A 23,452-nucleotide genomic window follows, 5' to 3' on the forward strand; every position below is an offset into this window, starting at 1 on the left:
GTTTGACTTTCGAAAAATGAAAAATGCCACATAAATTGGGACTTAGGGAGTATAATCCTCGTTTATTTTTATTTGTTACTGTTTGATTTAGCACATCCATAAAAAAAATTAATTATTGATATATATTTTTTACCTCATTATTCCTATTAATTGATGTTTAGTATTAACTCTTGAAGAATAATTTGAAGAATAATATTTAATGCTAAGGCTAAAATATGGAGAAAAATAACTATTTTTTTCTTGATGTTTCTGATAAGTAAAAATAGAAATATATTTTATAAATAAGTGACAAGTAAAAATGAACGGATGGAGTATTTATTATGTTTGTGCTTTTCTTTTAATTTTTTCAAATCGGGATGTATGGAAAATAATTTTTCATTCTTTAAAATAATAAGATTTGTGTGTATTCATCCATTCTAGATCGTATTTATAAAATTGTATTGAATATATTATTATTAACTCATTATTTTTTTACCGTCAACATTATTCTCATAATTACTTCAATAATCCATTACATTTTTTGATATAATATACCGCAAAACTTCCGAAAGAAGGACATAATCTAACAATGAGTTAAGTAAAACTAATTAGTAATTTTAAGAAGTTTGTTTAGAACTATTAAGAGTAAATAATAGCAATTGCATTCGCTCAATAAAGATGTTTGAGAGTTGTATTTATTAAACAAATTGAGCATTCTAATTATAATTCATAATTACTTTATGGGGGGGAGGGGGCATGATTAGTACTAGTTTAATTCATTATTGCCAAGATAATAATTTATTTTTCACATTTATTGTATAAAATATATGTGATTATTGATACACAGAAGCTTAATCATAATATCTATTTTCAGATATTAACAAAAGTGTTACGTATGCCAATTTCTTTGTTACGTAAAGGTTTTCTTTTTTAATTAAAGTTGAATGAATTATTTCATAAGTTGAAAAATACGACAACATGTTATTGTTTTTCCTGCTTAAATGATAATGATGAAAATAATTGAAGAATACGGCAAAAATATCATATATATTTTTCTTGCTTAAATGATAATGATGCAACTATAAAAAGTTAAGCTAGAAAAATTAAAGAATACTACAAAATATCATATTTTCTTCCCTGCTTAAATTTTAATTATACAAATGTAGAAAGTTGAGTTAGAAAATAATTGACTAATATGGCAAATTTTTTCCATGCTTAAATGATAATGATGAAAATATAAAAAGTTAACTTAGAAAAATAATTGAGGAATACGATAGAATATTATTACTTTTATCTGTTTAAATGATAATGATAGAAAAACGGAAAGCTTCTATATAATAGAGAATTTCATCACGCAGAAGAGAAATAAAACTAGAAATCTCTTCAAATTCTCAACTCGGGCATTAAATTAAGAAATTATATGAAAATTACTCAACCAATAATATAATTATAGAAGGTCATCAAATTAATTAAATTTCTAATTCTCAAATTTCCCCACTTTCACTAAATATTCTAAAAATAACTTTAACCAGACCTGAAACTGTCCAATTCCACATTCAAAATTAAAAATTTAATTAAAATTGAATGACTTTGTAGTTAGAAAACTTAATTGATGAATTTTTCGTATTAATCAACCAACCCTAAATTGATTATTGCAATTCTATATCCGTGACAAATTCAAATGTTACTTTCTTGATATATTATTCTATGAAATAATAAAAGAAAAAATAATTCTTAAAATTTGGGTTTTTTAAATCGTAATTTTTGAAATTGAAAATTGTACTTGGATACATATTGAGAAAAAAGTTTATTTTTCTCAACGGACATAGACTGACTTTTAAAATATAAAATATTTAGAAGACAGATTTTCAAAATCTAATCTAAAATATATGGTCAAACGCTAACTTAATATCATCAAATCTCTCATTTTCTCCCTGTAGTTTTTGAAATTGAAAATTGTATTTGGATATACATTGAGAAAAAGTTCATTTTTTCCAAAGTAATTTTTAAAATATAAAATATTTTGAAGACAGATTTTTCAAAATATAATCTAAAATATATGATCAAATGCTAACTTAATATCATTGAACCCCTCATTTTCTCCCCGTAATTTTTAAAATTGAAAATTGTATTTGTACATACATTGAGAAAAAGTTCATTTTTCCCAATGGACATAAACTAATTTTTAAAATATGAAATATTTTGAAAATAGATTTTTAAAATCTAATCTAAAATATATGATCAAATGCTAACTTAATATCATCAAATCTCTCATCCCTCCCCCATTTTAATTAGCGTCTCAACAACCCAAAAGTATCAAATCTCATCAAATCTTATATAAAATATATGATCAAATACTAACTTAATTTCATCAAATTTCTCATCCCACCTTCCCACCCCCAATTTTAATTAATGTCTCAACAACCCAAAAAACACTAAACCTCGTCAAATCAAATTTAAAATATATGATCAAATTCTAACTTAATTTCATCAAGACCCCTCATCCCCTTCCCTTTTAATTAGTGTCTCAACAATCCGAAAAGCACGAAACCTCATCAAATCTAATCTAAAATATATGATCAAATGCTAATTTAGTTTCATCAAATCCCCTACCCCCTTCCCCCGCACACCTCGAATTTTAACTAATGTCTTAAAACCCCAAAAGCATCAAACATCATCAAATCTGATCTAAAATATATAATCAAACTTTAGCTTAATTTAATCAAATTTCTCATCATCACCCCATAACAATTACAATAACTAATACTCCCTCTGTTTCACAAAGAATGACCTGGTTTGACTTGGCACGGAGTTTAAGTAAATAAAGAAGACTTTTGAATCTTGTGGTCTTAAATTAAAGTTATGTCAAATGTAGAAAACTGCCCTTAATCTTGTGGTCTTAAACATGTCACGTGGAAAGCAAAAAGTAAAATGTTACCAAAAAAGGAAAGAGGTCATTCTTTTTGAAACTGACTAAAAAGGAAAGAAGGTCATTCTTTGTGAAACGGAGGGAGTATATATCAAACGGTAACTTAATTTCATCAAATTTCTCATCCTCGACCCCACCCTCACCCTCACCCTCACCCCCCAACAATTTTAATTTGAGTCTCAACAACCCAAAAGCACCAAACCTTTTGCCAAATCCACCAACCCCCCTAAAAATACTTCTTGGAAGTCATGTTGCATCCTTCCTTTCCCCCACGTTGTCCACATATCTCAACCGCAAATTCCACTCTTAATCAAACGGTCCATATAATTCCCTAGATCCACCTACCAAGAAATATTCACATAATTCATCAAACGGTTCATTTTAATTAATCATTTTAAATAGACCCCTTATCAACTCACCTACCAAATATTACACCCCATTCACCCCCTCTTCTATTTATACTTCAATTCACTTCTTCAATAATCAGGATCTTTCTACCCATCCTCACATTTAATTTACATCATTCTCCCTTCAACAATCTTTGCTCTATACATATTTCTTCAATCTTTTCACTAAACCAACCAACCCCTTTACATTTTCTTGGACCATTTCACCAAAAAAAACAACCCCTTTACCTTTTCTTGAATTTTTTCACAAACCCCTTTTCATTTTCTCGAGTCTTTTCACCAAAAAAAACAACCCCTTTATATTTTCTTGAATCTTTTCACATAAAAATCCAATCTTTTTTACATTTTCTTGAAAAAAAAAATGGCTGGTTTTATTGATGGTCATCAAGATTTGGACTTTTGCATCAAAGTGGATCCATTGAACTGGGAAATGGCAGCAGAGTCATTGAGGGGTAGCCATTTAGATGAAGTGAAGAAGATGGTGGCAGAGTTTAGGAAGCCAGTTGTGAAACTTGGTGGTGAAACATTGACAGTTGCACAAGTTGCTTCAATAGCTGCAAAGGTTAATGTTGAAAATGTGAAAGTGGAGCTTTCTGAGGATGCTAGGGCTGGTGTTAAAGCTAGTAGTGATTGGGTTATGGAAAGTATGAGCAAAGGGACTGATAGCTATGGTGTTACTACTGGTTTTGGTGCTACATCTCATAGGAGAACCAAAAATGGTGGTGCTTTACAAAAGGAACTTATTAGGTAAACCATTTTCTATCTAACTTGCTTTGCTTTTAGATCAACATATATGAGATGTATATTACTTTGCTCGTTTCAATCTATGTGAACCTATTTAATGCGTATTTAAAAAGTACTTATAAGTTTTGAGAAGTTTTATAATCATATAAATATTACTATAATTCGTTCGTTTCAATTTGTTTATTTGGTCTGACTTGATATAGAGTTTAAGAGAATAAAAAAAGACTTATTTTTCTGATTTTGAGTTAAAGATATTTCCGAAGGTACTAAAATGTTTTTAATCTTGTGATAATAACGCCAAAAATTAAAATTAAAGTGATGAAATGTTTTATTAGCCTATTAGGATAGGTGAGATTTATATTTAAACTGTCTTTATTATGGAGATCCTGTTTATTTATATGAACTTTGTCTGTAGTAATCTATAGTTTCTGTACAGTAGGAAGAAGGGATCAATAATTCACTATTTTTTTTGCTATAAGTTTATGTCTTTTTAAGAAATAGTAACTGCCTAAATATTCTTTAGGAAAAAGATTTTAGTGTAAATTAAAGAAAATAGGTAGGTGGACTTTTATATAGGGTAAAAAAATGTTATCTTCTAAGGTGTTAGTATTTAGTGGTCAACAAAATGGAAATGAAAACTATGTGAGACTAAAGAAATAAATTTTGGTAGCCATAGAAAAATTTAGGTGAGATTTAATTTTGTCTAAAAAGGGAAAACTGTGAGGTACTCCCTCTGTCCACTTTTATTTGTCATGTTACGCTTTTCGAAAGTCAATTTGACTAATTTTTAAAGTTAAATTAGATTACGTTAATTCGATATTTTTTTAAAAAAAATTAGATATTAAAAAACTATACGAAAAATACTATAAGTTGCAATTTTTTGCATATCAATATGATGAAAATATACATCATAAAATGTTGGTCAAAGGTCTTATTGTTTGACTCTAAAAAAGAAAACCATGACAATTAATTGTGGACGGAGGGAGTATAATTTTGTGGGCACATGTAAATAATTCATTTTTTCCTATATTTTTGGTGAGTTTCAGTGTCGTCACTGTTGTGCCATGTGCTCCTTCTTACATTAGATTTTTTTACTTTATAAATGACAAGTTCCAATAATTTTTTTCACTTGTTTTTAAAATTTAGATAAAATGTCCCAATAATGACTCTTATCACATTATTCTTGATGAGCATAATAATGACTATCACATTTTTCAAGTTTTTTTTTTATTCTGACATTAGGCCCATTCCTCTCTTTTTACTATGAAATAATAAGGCATAACACATATATTGGACCTAAACTTGGCTTCAAATTTTGACTTTGACCTTCAATTTTTTATAGTACACAAACAAACACTTTAACTATCCAACCTTTTAATAAATAAACACGCGATTTTTGGAGGCAAAGAGCGTGAAATACAAACGCTCCCATGTGTATTAATGAGCCATTCAGTGGCTGCCAACTAATTAAATACTTTACACGTCCATTTTAGAACTAAAAAAAAATTTAAAATTACTTTTAATTAATATGCAAGGGTTATAACTCTTTTTCCACAATGACAAAAAAAATTAGAAGCCATTTGCTCTAAATATGAGCACAAGTCGTTTTAAAAGAGAGGAAAAAAATTTTGATTTGAAAGAGGAGGAAAGAGAAATGAGATTTTGATTTAGAAATATAAAGATATTATATAAAAGGGATTGATCAATGGTAGATTTGTCATTTCAGCATTTTTTTTTTACAGTTGTGGGCCTCAAAAATTACTCCTAATTCGCGTAAAATACGTGCACATCACGCGTTTTGCCATGTAGGACACACATGTTTATTTATTAAAAGGTTGGATAGTTAAAGTGCATGTTTGTGCACTATAAAAGTTGGAGGTCAAAGTGAAAATTTGAAGCTAAGTTTAGGGTCCAATATATGTATTATGCCAAATAATAATGACACACATTTTTCAAGTGTTTTTTTTTATTCTGACATAAGGCCCATTCCTCTCTTTTTACTATGAAATAATAATTCCAATCACATATGACATGTTATTGTGGAGCATATCTGATTTTTGATGTAATTGGTTTTGGCAGATTCTTGAATGCTGGAGTTTTTGGCAATGGTACTGAGTCATGTCACACATTGCCACAATCAAGCACAAGGGCAGCCATGCTTGTTAGGATCAATACTCTTCTTCAAGGGTACTCTGGCATCAGATTTGAAATCTTGGAAGCTATCACTAAGTTGATTAACCACAATGTCACTCCATGTTTGCCTCTTCGTGGCACAATCACCGCGTCGGGTGATCTTGTTCCCTTGTCCTACATTGCTGGATTGCTCACTGGCAGGCCTAATTCCAAGGCTGTTGGACCTAATGGTGAGACGTTGAATGCTGAGGAAGCGTTCCGTGTTGCTGGAGTTAATGGTGGATTTTTTGAGCTGCAGCCTAAGGAAGGACTTGCTCTTGTGAATGGTACTGCTGTTGGTTCTGGTTTGGCTTCGATTGTGTTGTTTGATGCTAATGTGCTCGCGGTATTTTCTGAAGTTCTCTCGGCTATTTTTGCTGAGGTGATGAATGGAAAGCCCGAGTTCACTGATCATTTGACGCATAAATTGAAGCATCATCCTGGACAAATTGAGGCTGCTGCAATCATGGAACACATTTTGGATGGCAGTGCTTATGTGAAGGCAGCTCAGAAGCTACATGAAATGGATCCTTTGCAGAAACCAAAGCAAGATCGTTATGCTCTTAGAACGTCACCACAATGGCTTGGCCCTCAGATTGAAGTTATTCGTTCTGCAACCAAGATGATCGAGAGGGAGATTAATTCAGTGAATGACAACCCCTTGATCGATGTTTCAAGAAACAAGGCTTTACATGGTGGCAATTTCCAGGGCACTCCAATTGGTGTCTCTATGGACAATGCTAGATTAGCCCTTGCTTCAATAGGGAAATTGATGTTTGCACAATTCTCCGAGCTTGTCAACGATTACTACAACAATGGGCTGCCATCTAATCTGACTGCAGGAAGGAATCCAAGCTTGGACTACGGTTTCAAGGGATCTGAGATTGCTATGGCTTCATACTGTTCGGAGCTTCAATTCTTGGCAAATCCAGTGACTAACCACGTACAAAGCGCGGAGCAACACAACCAAGATGTGAACTCCTTGGGCTTAATCTCAGCAAGAAAAACAGCTGAAGCAGTGGACATCTTGAAGCTAATGTCATCCACATACCTAGTGGCACTTTGTCAAGCTATAGACTTGAGGCATTTGGAAGAGAATTTGAGAAATGCTGTCAAGAACACGGTGAGCCAAGTAGCTAAGAGGACCTTGACAATGGGTGCCAACGGAGAACTTCATCCATCAAGATTCTGCGAGAAAGACTTGCTCCGCATTGTGGACAGGGAATACCTCTTTGCCTATGCTGATGACCCCTGCAGTGCTAACTACCCACTGATGCAGAAACTGAGACAAGTCCTCGTAGACCACGCCTTGCAAAACGGTGAAAATGAGAAGAACGCAAGCAGCTCAATCTTTCAAAAGATTGTAGCTTTTGAAGAAGAGTTGAAGTCTGTTTTACCAAAAGAAGTTGAGAGTGCCAGAGTCGCGTTGGAAAGTGGAAACCCTGCGATTGCAAACAGGATCAACGAATGCAGATCATACCCGCTCTACAAGTTCGTTAGGGAGGAGCTCGGGACAGAATTGTTGACAGGAGAAAGAGTAAGGTCACCAGGTGAAGAATGTGACAAGGTGTTCACAGCAATGTGCAATGGACAAATCATTGATTCATTGTTAGAATGCCTTAAGGAATGGAATGGTGCTCCACTTCCAATCTGTTAGAAGTGAAGCAACAGGTTTTATTATGTTAATGTTTGTCAATTACTTTGCTATTTTTGAATTATTTTTTACATTTACTTTTGGAGTTAAAACTAAATATGAACTCTCTTGAATATGTTGGTTTGTAGCTATATATTATAAGTCTCTCTTTTTTTCAATGAAAATAAAAGAAAAGTGACCTTGTGCTTATATGTTCTGTTCCTAGTATTTTTTTTCCTATTGTGAGGGTCTTGTAATTTAGTCATATAAAAATCATTTTTTCAACTCTAGCAGAAAATGTGATTCTTTTATAAAACATTGAGAAGTTTAATATCGTGATTCTGAATCAGTATCTGAACTTTCATTTTGTAGGTGATAGTTCAATTCCCTATCTTTATCGTATTATACCCATTTCAAGATAGATTGGTGAATTATTAGTCGAATATAGTCATATATAGGTAATGGAGAGCCATAAAATTGAATTACGTGGGATGCATGTGCCCAAGGAAAATCGTGGAGCCACTCATTAATTAATAGTAATAGAATTGTGGGCAAAGTTTCCATCTCAATCAATATAATTGAAATGTCATGGATTTGTCATGTCACTTTGAAAGAGTAACATAAAGCTTAGAATTGGAGTGTAGTCAATACTTTCCTTTCAAATTTTTTTCCTCTTTCGATATATCACAAGTGAATTATTTGGTGGATTGAATTTCACTTAAATAGTTTTTTAAATTCATAACTCTTTCTGGTTATATTAAGGTAAGGCAATAACTTTTTAGTAGAAGTTTAATGTACGTGTTTTGCACATATGTCTAATGTCTCACATCAATCAATAAAATTATATTTAAAAATAATAAAAATATTTTTAAAAAAACAACCAAAAATCATATATGAAAATTTTAAAAGTTATTTAAAAAATGTGAAACTTTTTTTTTTTTTGGATATTTTAAATTCTTTTATTTATTTAGTTTGTTTACCATAATTTAAGTAAGATTTTTATAAGGTAAAATTATTGATTTTAAAGTCTTAAATGTTACTAGTACTTTTAATATGGTTCAAAATTTAAGAAATAAAATTCTATTAAATTTTAAAGTACTAAATATTAGAAGTTCTTACCTATTACAAATAGATAAAAATTTAATATATATAACTTTAATTAAATTCAAAATTTTAAATATTATGATAGATTTTAATAGCTAGTAGTTAGTTTATGTGCATTGCACATATATGTAGATTTAGGGTCTACAAAATTCAAACTTCTCGAAATAATCAGGAGTATATTTAAACTATTTTCAATAGTATAGGGTATATTTGACCCTTTTATGTATTACTCCCTCTGTCCCAATTTATGTGACTTACTTTTCTTTTTGGTCCGTCCCAAAAAGAATGACACATTTCTATATTAAGTAACAATTTGATTATAAAATATCTATTTTACCTTTAATGAAATGATTTACAGTCACACAAATTTCTATCATTCATTTTTTACCACAAGTTTTAAAAGCCTTTCTTTCTTTCTTAAATTCCGTGCCGAGTCAAACTACCTCACATAAAATGGGACAGAGGGAGTATTTTTTTTTGGCAAAACACACAAGTGTATTCGTTATTTGATTTTAGTTGTCATCTATGTTCTTTAACTTTGGATATTCATAAAACACAAATAAAACTTAAACTTGTATAAAATTAAATAAATAGATATATGTGTCCTACATGACAATTTGCATGAGATATACTTGAACTGATTTATATTATGCCATGTCAAACAGATGTGTATAATTGTTTAACTGTATACATGTTTACGTGTATACAGTTAAAGTTGAGGCATGATCAAATTAAATGACATATTTATGTACGGAGTATTATATTTTTTTTTATTTTTTTTAAAATGGTTGGTGAAAGGACCCCACCCAAATGAAGTGGAACCTACCAATATTGAATTTCGAGATGTGAAAAGCCTAATGTCACGTTGGGTTAGGTACTTTTATTTTAATTTCCAAAATAATAGTATTAAAAAAGTACTACATCAATTATCAATTACTTAATAAAATCATGAATTTAAGTTTTCCCGGTTAACAATTTTTCATTATTTTAGTGTAATTTGACCGAACTTAATCAAATTTATTATCTTTACTTACAATACAATTTGATCTAATTATAAAATAATCACTTAGTTATATTTTTTTCAAATGAGTAACTTATTCGTAAATAAGTCTAATATTCGCAAATATTAGTGGACATATCTTGTATTTTTCCTTTTCTTTTTATATGATAATATTTGACTGAATACAAAATTTAAGAATGACAATAAAACTTAATAAAATGAAACATTTAATATTAAATATAATAATATGTATGTTTTTTTTTAATTTTTAGACCGAATAAAAAGAAAAGTAGTACGATACTTAATTGAATATTATTAATTATAAAAAAAGAATATTATTAATTATTATTTGGCAAGTCATTAACCAATTTATTAGCACTAATGTGTGTATTTATTTAGAATTAATTAAAATTTGACAATAAAATAAATGGTGTCACTATCATTTACCCACTAATTCACCAACACCCGACTCCGCTGCTGTATATAAAGAGTCACATACCTAAAGCCGAATTTGCATCTAATTTGAGATCTGAAACAAACTCCAAAAACGCAGAAATATCATATCAAGAATGGAGTATGAAGGAATTCTCTTGGGTATGGGCAATCCATTGCTCGATATCTCAGCTGTTATCGATCAAGATTTCCTAAACAAGTAACTAATTTTATCACATTTTTTTCGAATTTTTTTCGCATTTTTAGCTAATCTAAACTGTCTAGTTTTGTGCTGTGTAGTTTGATTTCATAGATCTGGTGAATGCTCGATGTTCACTTACATTCTTTACACTTATTGTTGGATTTTGAATTTGAATCTTCAGTATTCGTCGTATTATACATTGTTTTTAGTTTTTACTTTTTAGTTTTAGAGTAAAGTTGCATAATAGCTTTTGAATTTCATTAGTTTTACCTGGATTTGGATGTAAAATCATGTTCTTATTTGAATGATATGTTTTTTTTTTTTGTTTTTAAATCTCAGGTATGACATCAAGATGAACAATGCTATTCTTGCTGAGGATAAGCACTTGCCTATGTAAGTTACAGTGTTGTTTTTCATTTTAGCTTCGATGTGTTTATCCACATTTTATATCTTAGGATATGAGATTGTATTTTGTGTTGTACTAATTAGTTTTTTTCGTTCGTTTTGATAAGTTCGCCTCTGTAATTAGTTTATTATCGTTGGATTGATGCTCGCATGTACATATGCGTGATAATTCAGCTGATTGGGTTCAGAGGTAGTGAGTTGAGGAATTGGTTCTTTTCCTGACTGTCATTTGGGTACCATTGTTGGCATAGCTTGCTGTTGATTAGGCTAGTTATTTATGTGCTGTGTAAAACACTAGAGAACTGGTCTAGTTCCTTTCTAATAGGGAAAAAAGAGAGAACTATATTGGGGAATAATAAGTGACCGTGTGTAGGATAGATGGAATATACCGTGTTTCAGAGTCATTAATAATGTACTTTTGGATAAGAATGATTTGCAATTTGATTCGGGCAATGAAGATTTTATTCAAAATTATTTATTGAAGATTGAGTATAATATTTGTTGCAGTTATTTCTGATTTCATGTGTAAAATAATGAATGGGTTGCCTCTGTGCTTATCCGCGTTGAATAATATTTTAACGCCATGTCGAATACAAGCTAAAAATAATACAAAGCGGCTTAAAAATCCTGTTTTGAATTGATCTGTGCTCATTTTATTTCTAATTAAAATCTCTAATCAATTTGGAAGTTATAGATAGTATCACCTCACATTATTATCGAATATGCAGATACAAATTGTACACACCATATTATTGTGGTAAACTAGGTGCCATGGTTTCTTGACGATTCACTTTAAATTACCCTATCATCACAACTTTCGAATATGACTTGTCAAAAACCAATTAACTTAGCATGTGAAATCACAAATGCATTGTCCAAGAAATCAGTATATTTCTTCTATGGATAGGCTTAATGCTTTCATAAGTGCATGTCTGGTTACAATACACTCTCATTCAAAAGATTACTTGTAGTCTTGTACAGATATTTTTCTGGTTAGAGTTAATCTTGTTCCTGGTCAGTATGAATTGTTTCTTTTAATGACGGGCCTATTACTTTTCTGATATTAAAGGTGAAGTCTTTGCCTTGCTGAATAGTAGTATGTTTGGAGTACAAACGTGAATAGAGTAGTCACTAGAACTTATTGTGCTGAAGAATTAGTTGGGTCATGAGCCTTAACAAGGAATATGCTTTGTTAATTCAAAGTGCTGATGAATAATTTTATATCCTAGGTATGAAGAAATGACATCCAAATATAACGTTGACTTCATTGCTGGAGGTATACTGCCACATCACTTGATCCTTGCTTAACAACATCTGTATTGAATGATATTTTGCATTGAAGATAGCAGGACACACTAAACACGTTGTCTTTACAATTCTGAATTGCAGGTGCAACTCAAAATTCAATCAGAGTAGCTCAGGTCTGTTGTCATTTTGTTTTTCCCTTGGTTCTTGCAATCTTACATGGCCTATTTAGTCCAGCAGAATAACTTTTCATTTTCATTTGCAGTGGATGCTTCAAATTCCAGGTGCAACAAGTTACATGGGCTCTATCGGGAAGGACAAGTTTGGGGAGGAGATGAAGAAAAACGCGCAAGATGCTGGTGTTAATGTAAATTCCTGGTCTCTTTTCTCTTTGTCTGCTTTTTTCTTTTCTTCTTTTTCCCGGGGTGGGGGCGTTGGGTTAGTATTAATACTTTCAGATTTATCAACTCATCGTTTTGCCTTGGTCTTGCTATCATTTGGAGTGATAACATGGCAAAGAGACTTTAATTTCTGTGATCTTTACACATGGATGTATTTAGGTTCACTACTATGAGGATGAGAGTCCAACGGGTACTTGTGCAGTCTGTGTGCTTGACGGCGAAAGGTTAGTCTGGAGCAATTTGCTTTTTGTTTTACCTCCTTTTTGTCTTACAATTAATCTCTTAGCTTATGAGAAGGGTGAAGAAGAAAAAAAATATGTTTCAATTAGAAAAAGTTTAAAACATGATAAACTTATGAAATGATGTTTGGAAACAAAATTTTCCAGGTCGCTGGTTGCAAATTTATCAGCTGCTAACTGCTACAAGGTTGACCATTTGAAACGCCCAGAGAACTGGGCTTTGGGTAGGAATCCTTACTACTGTTTTTTTTTTCCACGCAAATCCGTAATTTTCATGTTAAACTAATTTTTATGTGTATACAGTGGAGAAGGCCAAGTATTATTACATCGCTGGATTCTTTCTCACTGTTTCTCCAGAATCTATTCAGCTGGTTGCTGAACATGCAGCTGCTAAGAACAAGGTCTGACTGTTGACATTGTTTGTGTTTGACCGCTTTTTGTAGTGTTAAAATGAACGATCATATAATTTCCTAATTGCTGCAGGTTTTCTCAATGAACCTTTCAGCACCATTTATCTGTGAGTTCTTCAAGGATCAGCAAGAGAAAGTCCTGCCGTAAGACCAATGTCCCACCTATTTAAGGTTACTTGACTGTAGAAGATACTGATTAGGACTTGCATCTCTTGTTTTCAGGTATATGGACTTTGTCTTTGGTAATGAGACAGAAGCAAGAACCTTCTCTAGAGTTCATGGCTGGGAGGTAATGGATGACTAACTACAACATTCTCATAGATATTTGGGTTTGTGTTGTATAGCTAACTTATGCTGTAATGACCAGACTGATAATGTTGAAGAAATAGCTTTGAAGATCTCCCAATGGCCAAAGGCATCAGGAACACGCAAGAGAATCACTGTCATTACCCAGGGTGCTGATCCAGTTGTTGTGGCTGAGGATGGGAAGGTGAAGCAGTTCCCAGTAATTCTATTGCCAAAAGAGAAACTTGTCGACACCAATGGTGCTGGTATGTGGTTTATATTAGTGTTGCTTTTGGGTTAATTTCATGTAGTCATTGAACTTATTTCATTATAACAATTAAGTCACAAGACTGTTTTTGGCGACAATAAAGTAACTAATTGAATACACTAAGTTACAAAGCTGTATGTTTTGCCTCATTAAGTAGCTGAACTTTTCTCACTATTACTATAACAGTAAAGTTGCTAAACTTTACCCACTATAACGTCCCAACCTAACCATCAACAACAACAACAACAACATACCCAGTGAAATCCCACTAAGTGGGGTCTGGGGAGGGTAGAGTGTACGCAGACCTTGCCACTACCTCGTGGAGGTAGAGAGGCTGTTTCCGAAAGACCCTCAGCTCAAGTACACCAAAACCAAGTTCAAGGCGAGGAGAGCAATGCATAAAACATACCATCCAATAAGAAAGATAGTAAATAATCAACAGAGGAGACGGTAGCCTCAGAAGGACAAAGAGAGAAGTGAAACGCCGTAAGCAACAAAAGGCTATAGGTACCACAGACAAGAACTGCAAGTGAAAGGCTACGACCACTACACACGNAAGAAAGATAGTAAATAATCAACAGAGGAGACGGTAGCCTCAAAAGGACAAAGAGAGAAGTGAAACGCCGTAAACAACAAAAGGCTATAGGTACCACAGACAAGAACTGCAAGTGAAAGGCTACGACCACTACACACGCTAGCAACCCATACCCTCGCGAGAAAGGACAGCACGCTAGCCCTACTAACCTTCAACCTTAATACGGGACCTCCACTCCTTCCTATCTAGAGTCATGTCTTCGGTAATGTGAAGCTGAGCCAAGTCCTGTCTAATCACCTCTCCCCAATACTTCTTAGGCCTACCTCTACCCCTCCGCGTACCCTCTACGACTAGCCCCTCACACCTCCTCACTGNGTCCTGTCTAATCACCTCTCCCCAATACTTCTTAGGCCTACCTCTACCCCTCCGCGTACCCTCTACGACCAGCCCCTCACACCTCCTCATTGGGGCGTCTTCGCACCGTCTCTTCACATGTCCAAACCATCTCAGTCGCGCTTCCCTCAACTTGTCCACCACAGATGCCACTCCCACCTTCTCCCGGATAACTTCATTCCTAATCTTATCACTCCTAGTGTGCCCACACATCCATCTCAACATCCTCATCTCCGCAACCTGCATTTTCTGAACATGTGAGTTCTTGACTGGCCAACACTCCGCTCCGTACAACAAGGCCGGTCTAACTACCACTCTGTAGAACTTACCTTTAAGTCTAGGTGGAATTTCTTATCACACAAGACTCCAGAGGCATTCCTCCATTTCATCCAAGCAACCCCAATGCGGTGTGTGACATCATCGTCGATGTCGCCACTTCCTTGGATTACCGACCCGAGATACTTAAAACTTTCTTTCTTAGGGATGATCTGTGTGGCAAGTCTCACTTCCACATCTGCCTCCTCCAACGCATCACTGAATTTGCACCCCAAATATTCTGTTTTGGTCCTACTCAACTTGAACCCTTTGGACTCAAGCGTTTGTCTCCACACCTCCAACCTCGCATTAACTCTGTCCCGCGTCTCATCAATCAGTACTATGTCGTCCGCAAATAACATACACCATGGGACCTTCTCCTGGATAGACCGCGTCAACTCGTCCATCACCAAAGCAAATAGAAAAGGGCTTAGGACTGATCCTTGGTGCAACCCCATCTCGACTGGGAAAAGTTCCGAGTCACCTCCAACCGTCCTAACCCGAGTCTTGGCTCCACCGTACATGTCCTTTATCGCCCTAATATATATCATCGGGACCCCTTTAGCTTCCAAGCACCTCCAGAGGACACTCCTTGGTACTTTGTCATATGCCTTTTCAAGGTCAATGAACACCATATGTAGGTCTCTCTTCCTCTCTCTATATTTTTCTACCAGTCTTAAGTGTGCCTCTTTAAGAAACCAAAAAAAGGCCAAAAATACCCGACATCGAANCCCGGCATGAATCCAAACTGATTCTCAGAAATGGACACCCCTCTTCTCACCCTCATCTCCACTACTCTCTCCCAAATCTTCATAGTATGGCTTAGCAATTTGATACCCCTGTAATTGTTACAGTTCTGGATATCGCCCTTGTTTTTATACAACGGAACCATCGTACTCCACCTCCATTCATCAGGCATCTTTGCTGTCTTAAAAATAACATTAAACAGCCCAGTCAACCACTCTATACCTGCCTTGCCCGTGCTCTTCCAAAACTCCACTGGAATCTCATCGGGTCCAGTCGCTCTTCCCCTGCTCATCCTACTAATAGCACGTATAACCTCCTCGGTCCTAAAACACCTGCAGTATCCAAAGTCCCGAAGTCTTTCCGAGTGAGCCAACTCACCCAACACAATCCCAACCTAACCATCAAGTCGACTATATAGCTATGGTTGATAAGTTTTGTGACTTTATTAATAATGTAAACGAAAAGCAGTCTTGTGACTTTACTATTATAGTGGGTTAAGTTTAGTTACTTCAACGTCACAAGATAGTTTTATGACTTAATTTGTTATTGTGGAAAATGTTCCAGTGACCATACAAGAAATTAACCATTGCTTTGATATGCTGTCGTATTTGCCTCTGTACTGATAAAACTGCAACCAGTAACGCATTTAACAAGCTCTAAGTTTTTTATCTAGAAAATTCAGACGATAAAGTGGGTAGGAACCAGAATCCTAAATTTGCAGACTTCTCATTGACTAAAAAGAGAACAAGAGATGTTTTTGCACCTACTTTCATAAAGTTTTACAAGTTTTTTGGAAATGTGAAGTGTTGTACCAATTCTTATAGTTAATCACAAAATTTATAAAATATAACACTTCCTAACTGCCTCTCGTTACCTTCTCGGTAATATATTTCTTCTGCTAGAGTAAAATCAAGTAGCATGACTTGGTTGAATTGTGTCCCGTTATGCATGAAATGCATTAATGATTTATCATGTACACACCCTGTTATATAGTGTGTTTGCCTGGTAAACAAATCAAGAAATTACATAATGTGTTTAAACTTTTGTAGGGGATGCATTTGTTGGAGGATTCCTTGCACAATTGGTCCAAGAAAAACCTATTGCAGATTGTGTAAAAGCAGGATGTTATGCATCAAATGTCATCATCCAAAGGCCTGGTTGCACATACCCCGAGAAGCCTGATTTTTGAATGAGTGATTTCCCTCTTGTGGGCTTGCCATTTTCTTACTCCAGTTAATCAGAAATATTTTCTGGTTCTTTTAGTATTTTTGATTGAGTTATGCCAGTTGCTAATGGTATATCCATTTCCTAATTCTAATCTCATATATTGTAAGGGATTTTATTAAGTATGTTTTTTCTCCATCATTTGAGAATAACATTATATTGTGATTGTGTTTTATTGCAATTACGAATGGTTCTATAGTTTTCATTCGTAATAAGAAAGTGTGTTAGGGTAGTTTGTTTCATTTACTGTCCTTTGTTTTTATATCATGGAAAAGAGGTAGCTAGATGCCTCCAACGCCTATAAATAGAAGCTTCTTTTGGTCTCTATTTGGCAAAGCATATAGGTCTTGTCGAATTGGCAAAGCATGTCTTTTCACAAGTTATGCCAGACGGGCAAAACATGCTAATATAAACTATCTTGTTCAGTATTGATAAATTATCTCTTGATTTTTTTAAAATGGACATTTATCTATAGCATAGTGGATAAGTAAAAGTGTATGAAGGAAATACTATTTAGGACTTGTTAGTGTGGTTTGGGTTGAGTGTAACTACCCGACCCTCGTTTTGTACATTTGTGTTTCAAATCATGTTTTGAGACTTTGAAAGAGCTTTAGTTTTCACTTTCAACAACTAAAGTGATAGTGGATCTGAAAACTCTGAAGCCCCGACCTTAACATTTGCAAAAGACTCTACAAACACACATGCAACCTAAATAATATTTCTCATTCTAATCATTGTGATCTTTTAAATACAAGAAAGATGTATAACAAGTTCATGATACAACAACTCAACAAATACAGTATAACTCAACAAACTCTAATGAAGAAACGTGTTCAAAGTTCTGCCGAAATAACAACTTTCTTCAACTCAATAAAACTCTCTTTTTAACACACTTTTTCATGCACTCTATATTTTGTTCAAGGCAGTGTGCCAAATTTAATTTTTCTCATGTGATGCGCCAAATTAAAACATAGCTTTTTGTCTTCATTTTTTTTGTAAGGATGTGTCTCGTATCTCTTGTATACTCAAATTAAAGTCTTATAGATTCTCTTTGATATTGTATAACATGTTTTCGATTATAATTTAACATTGTTAGTTTTATTCCGCTCCTTTTGAAATCATTATTTACATTACAGTCTTATTCTACTTTAGACGTCGTGTTGGAATGAGAAGTAAATGGTTTGCCCAGCGATAGCAAATCTTAGATATTAGAAAAAAAAACAATATACTTAATTATATAATCCCACAAGACAAGAAATTTAGGCTTCAAATATATGAAGGCTTAAGCCTTACAAGAAAGAATTTAAGGCTTAATTAAAAGGACAAATAATTACTTAACTACACTCCTTTACTTACCTTAATATCCATTTATCCCTACTTATTTCAAAATTTTCAAAAATCCCTTATTTACCTATGTATCTCGCATGTATCCCGTGCACAACGCTATGTATCCCGCTATGTGGAATGTATCAAACGCTATGTATCCCGTGCACAACGCTGTGTATCCCGCTAAGTGAAATGTATCAAACCTAATGTATCCCGTGCACAACGCTATGTATCTCGCTATGTGGAATGTATCAAATCTAATGTATCCTGTGCACAACGATATGTATCCCGCAAACATCATTTTTAAGGGATTTTTGGTAAATAGAAAACTAGAAGGGATAAGATGTTATTTAGTACTTATAATAAGTGGTTGCTATAATTTATACTAATTAAAATTTGGTTTTAGCCAATCAAATTTATTGAGCCGTCCATAATGCTTGAATTAACACAAAATAAGCATCAATTTGCACAAGATGCAACGACATATATAGATTTAACACATACAAGTTAACATTTGTGATAATACACTGATATTACTTCACAAAATTTCACATACGCCACTGAGTGACTTGATGAATGGAATGTCCTACATCAGTGAATGAATGGAATCCTTGACTCGTGATAAGGCTTGAGCAATCTTTCTCCATTTGAGCTAAGCTTTTGGGGTATGCGTTATACCCAGGACCTAATTTTATATAGTATCATAACCTTGCTCAATGTGGCCCCCTAGGAAATCGAATAGTTGTGTGGGTGGAAACATCCCCGGTCCATGAATGTGCACGTACTGGACCAGACAGTGAAATCTTTGATAGAGAATATTCGGATCCAGACACGAGGGGCGATGAATGAAATGTCCCACATTAGTAAATGAATGGCATTCTGGGATCTTATAAGGCTTAGACAATCCTCCTCCCTTCGAGCTAGCTTTTGGAGGTGTATACATACGATATGATGATATAATAGACTTAAAAATGTCAACATTCTATCTATGAGTTGAACATCATGAATTAATGAAATTTAATCACAGGCTATATATATGATTTCAACATCAAAAACATATAGAGATACGTCTATTTTTTGGAGATGTGGCACATCTTATAACACTTACAAATATGTTTTCATCACAAGGGATCCATAATTTTGACTCAACATGATTGTAATCATAAAAATCTTCTTGTGCTTGATCTAACAATGCTTTGAATAGTGGATGCTTGAGCAAACTAATTTTGATTACAAACCTCTTTTGGTATTTTCCTACATACACCACCAAGTGACCCTTTGGGACATCTCTAGGGATATTATTATCTTCTTGCACAAATGGCCACTTTGTCCACATACAACATTTGTCACAATTTGTTGCACAAGTTATCACTTTGGTGCCCATTTTTTGGCATGCCTTGACAAATTTTCCATCCATCATTTTGATAATATATACTTTTTTTTGTAAAGAGAGTATAGAAGAAGGGGAGAGAATGGTGTTTGTATGGAAGTGAGATATGTGTGTGTGTGTATATATATTTTATATATACAAGAGCCAATCTTTTTGGGATCACTAAAGGTCAACATACTGTTGAGTAATTGAGAGAGAGGCAAAGCATGTGTGATTGATATTATGAGGGGTTGGGAAAAAATAATTTCATCATAAAATAACGCATAGATCAATATTACGATGTTTGTTTGAGAATGGTAAAATATCAATAAATAAATATCTTCATTATAAGTTTACATTGTCTAGTTAGTTGTACGAGAAAAATATTTAATCTCTGCATAACTATATGCAATCTTTTGATGATATGTATGTCTATTAACAATATAGTGATTAAAGTATTTAAAGACAAAAAAAGAAGAAGATAACTTAAAGTAAGTAATCATGACATAACATTTTCATGTATTAGTATTCACCTTATATTCATTCTCAATTCATTTTACTTGTCATATTTGCTATTTTGCATGTCATTAAAGAAACATGTTATTCTTTAAACTCAATTTAATATTATATTTATTTCAGAATAATTGTTATTTTTCGCTTCTCGAGAATAATTAGTAAGTTGACCAAACCACCCCTAACCCTAGGTCAAGGTGGTTCTTTAACAGTACGTAGTCATGTACTTCTAGATACGATAATGTACGAACAGGCATTTTATGAATAAAGAATAATGTGCATTTTGTAAATTATCAAAAAATTGCACTAGATTTTTTTTTCATCTTTATTTCTGATAGGCTAATTTTTTTTTTATTATTATTAGTGATGTGCTGAAAATTTAATTTTAGACCCCACAGATGGGAAAACAAAGTTGATAAGATATGAAAGATGAAACCATGAGATAAGTTTCTTGGGAAAAGTGCATAGCCCATCTCCCACTTATATAATTATTGTCACAACTCATAAGTAATTAAAAATAATAATTAGAGGAGTGGGAAGTGGGGGCTTGAAATCTAGAATTGAGTCATGTTCCTCTATAGTTTCACCTTGATTTTTAAAAAAAAGTTGACTAGAAAAAAATGTCGGTAATATTATAATTTGTGAATGAAATTTTATATTATAAATTGATTAAAGAAAGTAAGTTATTAGCAAATTAGCTCTTGAATTTAACTCATTCACATCGAAAAAGTTAGGTTAAAGGAAGACGATTGGTCAATCCTCATAACAAGTTTAGAATTCTCGTTCAATATTGTATTCCATCAGTTCATCACCACCTCCATCCCTCACGCCACATACTCTTATCAACCCTTGCAATTGACTTGGACCGGAGGTATCCTTGACCCCCTTCAATTGGTCTGGTGAGTAACTCCTTCGGGTCCTCACATCGTCGGATTAGGCATGGTTTTGAGATCCTGCAAAATTAGGTTTCGAGTCTAATTCACACTTCCAAAAACTAGCTCAAAGAGAGAAAGTTTGTCCAAGATTTATAAGGAGCTCAGAGCTCTCGTTTGGCACTGATATTCCATTCCATACATAAGGTATTAGGAATATTTTTAATAGCCTGAAGTGATTGGACATCTTTATCATTAACCAGTAGATTGAAGGTTTAAATTAATTAACGATAATAACTTAATTGTCACTAAATATGTACTTTTAGCGGCAATTAACACTCTTTATATATATATATATATATATATATGTCCCTGAAGCCTTTAGCGACATTGGATACAATAGCAATTTACTAATGCCACTGAAGACTTTAACACTCTTTGTTAATGTATATAATTATTGCCGCTAAAATGTGTTTTTGTTGTGGTGTCGATAACAAGGCTAATTGTATTGGAAGGATTATTAGTTGATTAATAATTATCATCCAGTTAATTAGAGCACTAGATTATAATTAGCTGAGTGGTGGTGACATTAGCAAATTCCATGTTGAAAAGATAAAAGATTGAACCAATCTTATAATTATCATTTGACCTTTTAAGTTTCTACACTAAGTAATTTTTTATTTAGCATGTACATATTTTTATGCTAGTGTGTTTATCCTTTCATCTTTAATTTTGCATAGAACAACCCATTATGCACTCAAAGTGCCTTCTGCCGTACAGTGGTAAAGGCACCTCACTTTTTCTAACACTTCTTTTAAAATATATATATATACTCCTTCCGTTTTATTTTACGNATATATATATATATATATACTCCTTCCGTTTTATTTTTCGTAGTACCATTTGATTTGATACGATATTTTAGAAGAAAAAAAAAACTTTTACAATTTATAGTCTAAAACAATTCTTAAATATTTATACGATCAAAGATCATTATAAAATTTATAATAATATGATTTTTTTTTAAGTGACAAAGGGAGTACCAAGTTTTCAATATTTATACGATCAAAGGCTTAGTATATGCATAATTTAGGACTTTATTTTCTTGGTTAGTGTGAATATTGGGGAACTTCTTCTGGTAATGTAAGGCTGCAGTATTTTTGCATTTATCCAAAGGCAAAAAGCACTTCATTAGTGGATGTACCTGCAGCTTCCTGCTTCTGTTTTTTAAAAAAAAAACAAATTTTGTTGACAGTCATTATAGTCTAATTTATTTTTTTAAAAATATCACTTAAAAAAGAAAAAAGAAAAGAGTGTGGGTAGAAAGGATGGGCTTCAAAAGCTTGTTGTATTTGAATGTTTTTTCAATAATAATAGTATTCCTTAATATCGCAACAAAATGGAGTTTACTAGCTTTCTTTCTTCTTCTTTTTCTCAATCAACATCTAATTATCATGATTCATGACTTATGTTTTAGACATATTGAAAATGATACGATATATCGAGTGAAATTTCATAAGTGTGATAAAAGAAGGGTAGAGTATGCAAATTGCAATGACGAAATCAGAAATTTCATTAAGGATGTCTAAGATTTAATATATATATGTATGAAAAAATAATTTTTGACTTATATATACTTCATACAATTTTCTATATACATAATATAAGTTTTTGACGAAGGGTATCTGTATCTAACTGGCTACCTTGAGTTATATGTGACTATGCCACTTGCAAACTGTACCCCTACCTCGTGGAGGTAGAAAAGTTGATTTTAGAAAGACAAGTTTAAGTACATAAAATATGAGATATTACATTTCCCAAAAAAGAATGACAAAGGAGAGCTTGAGAAAGCATTATACTATCTCTGTCTACTTTTAATTGTCATATTTTTTTTTTAAAGTCAAATAATAAAAACTTTGATTAACATTTTATGATAGATATTTTCATCAAATTGATATGCAAATAAAATTGCAATTTATAGTATTTTTGTATAGTTTCTGAATATCTAAATTTTTTGTTTAAAATATCAAATTAATGTAATCTAATTAACTTAAAAATTAGTCAAATTGACTTTTGAAAAACATAACATGATAAATAAAAATAAAAATAAACGGAGAGAGTATCAAGGAAAGAATATTGGTCATGTATTACAAAAATAATGAAATGATTAATATTATCATGGTGTCTGTCTTGCTACCTACAGGCATAATTTTCTTGCAACATATCACAAAAATGTGATGTCTTAATCAAGGAAACCTTGGCTGTTACATTAAGGAAGTTTCTTCGAAATTCCATGTATTGTA

At 32.9% G+C, this 23,452-nt stretch overlaps 3 protein-coding genes across 3 annotated transcripts; 2 read left to right on the plus strand and 1 right to left on the minus strand.

Moving 5' to 3' along the window:
* Nucleotides 1–3,407: 3,407 nt before the first annotated feature.
* LOC125863624 (phenylalanine ammonia-lyase) lies at nucleotides 3,408–8,074 on the plus strand. The gene is made up of 2 exons (XM_049543672.1): nucleotides 3,408–4,062; nucleotides 6,139–8,074. Exons 1-2 carry the CDS (start codon nucleotides 3,677–3,679, stop codon nucleotides 7,886–7,888), a joined length of 2,136 nt encoding a protein of 711 aa, XP_049399629.1. The 5' UTR covers nucleotides 3,408–3,676; the 3' UTR covers nucleotides 7,889–8,074.
* A 2,390-nt stretch (nucleotides 8,075–10,464) lies between these two features.
* Nucleotides 10,465–17,301, plus strand: LOC125865226 (adenosine kinase 2). Its single transcript, XM_049545434.1, has 12 exons — nucleotides 10,465–10,620; nucleotides 10,942–10,995; nucleotides 12,237–12,283; nucleotides 12,397–12,428; nucleotides 12,518–12,619; nucleotides 12,813–12,877; nucleotides 13,040–13,116; nucleotides 13,196–13,293; nucleotides 13,376–13,446; nucleotides 13,525–13,591; nucleotides 13,670–13,853; nucleotides 16,895–17,301. Exons 1-12 carry the CDS (start codon nucleotides 10,538–10,540, stop codon nucleotides 17,032–17,034), a joined length of 1,020 nt encoding a protein of 339 aa, XP_049401391.1. The 5' UTR covers nucleotides 10,465–10,537; the 3' UTR covers nucleotides 17,035–17,301.
* Nucleotides 17,302–18,824: 1,523 nt separating this feature from the next.
* LOC125865615 (auxin-induced protein 15A-like) lies at nucleotides 18,825–19,832 on the minus strand. Its single transcript, XM_049545818.1, has one exon. It carries the CDS (start codon nucleotides 19,813–19,815, stop codon nucleotides 19,444–19,446), a length of 372 nt encoding a protein of 123 aa, XP_049401775.1. The 5' UTR covers nucleotides 19,816–19,832; the 3' UTR covers nucleotides 18,825–19,443.
* Nucleotides 19,833–23,452: the final 3,620 nt, after the last annotated feature.

This window comes from Solanum stenotomum, chromosome 5 (assembly GCF_019186545.1).
Source record: "Solanum stenotomum isolate F172 chromosome 5, ASM1918654v1, whole genome shotgun sequence".
NCBI lineage: Eukaryota > Viridiplantae > Streptophyta > Magnoliopsida > Solanales > Solanaceae > Solanum > Solanum stenotomum.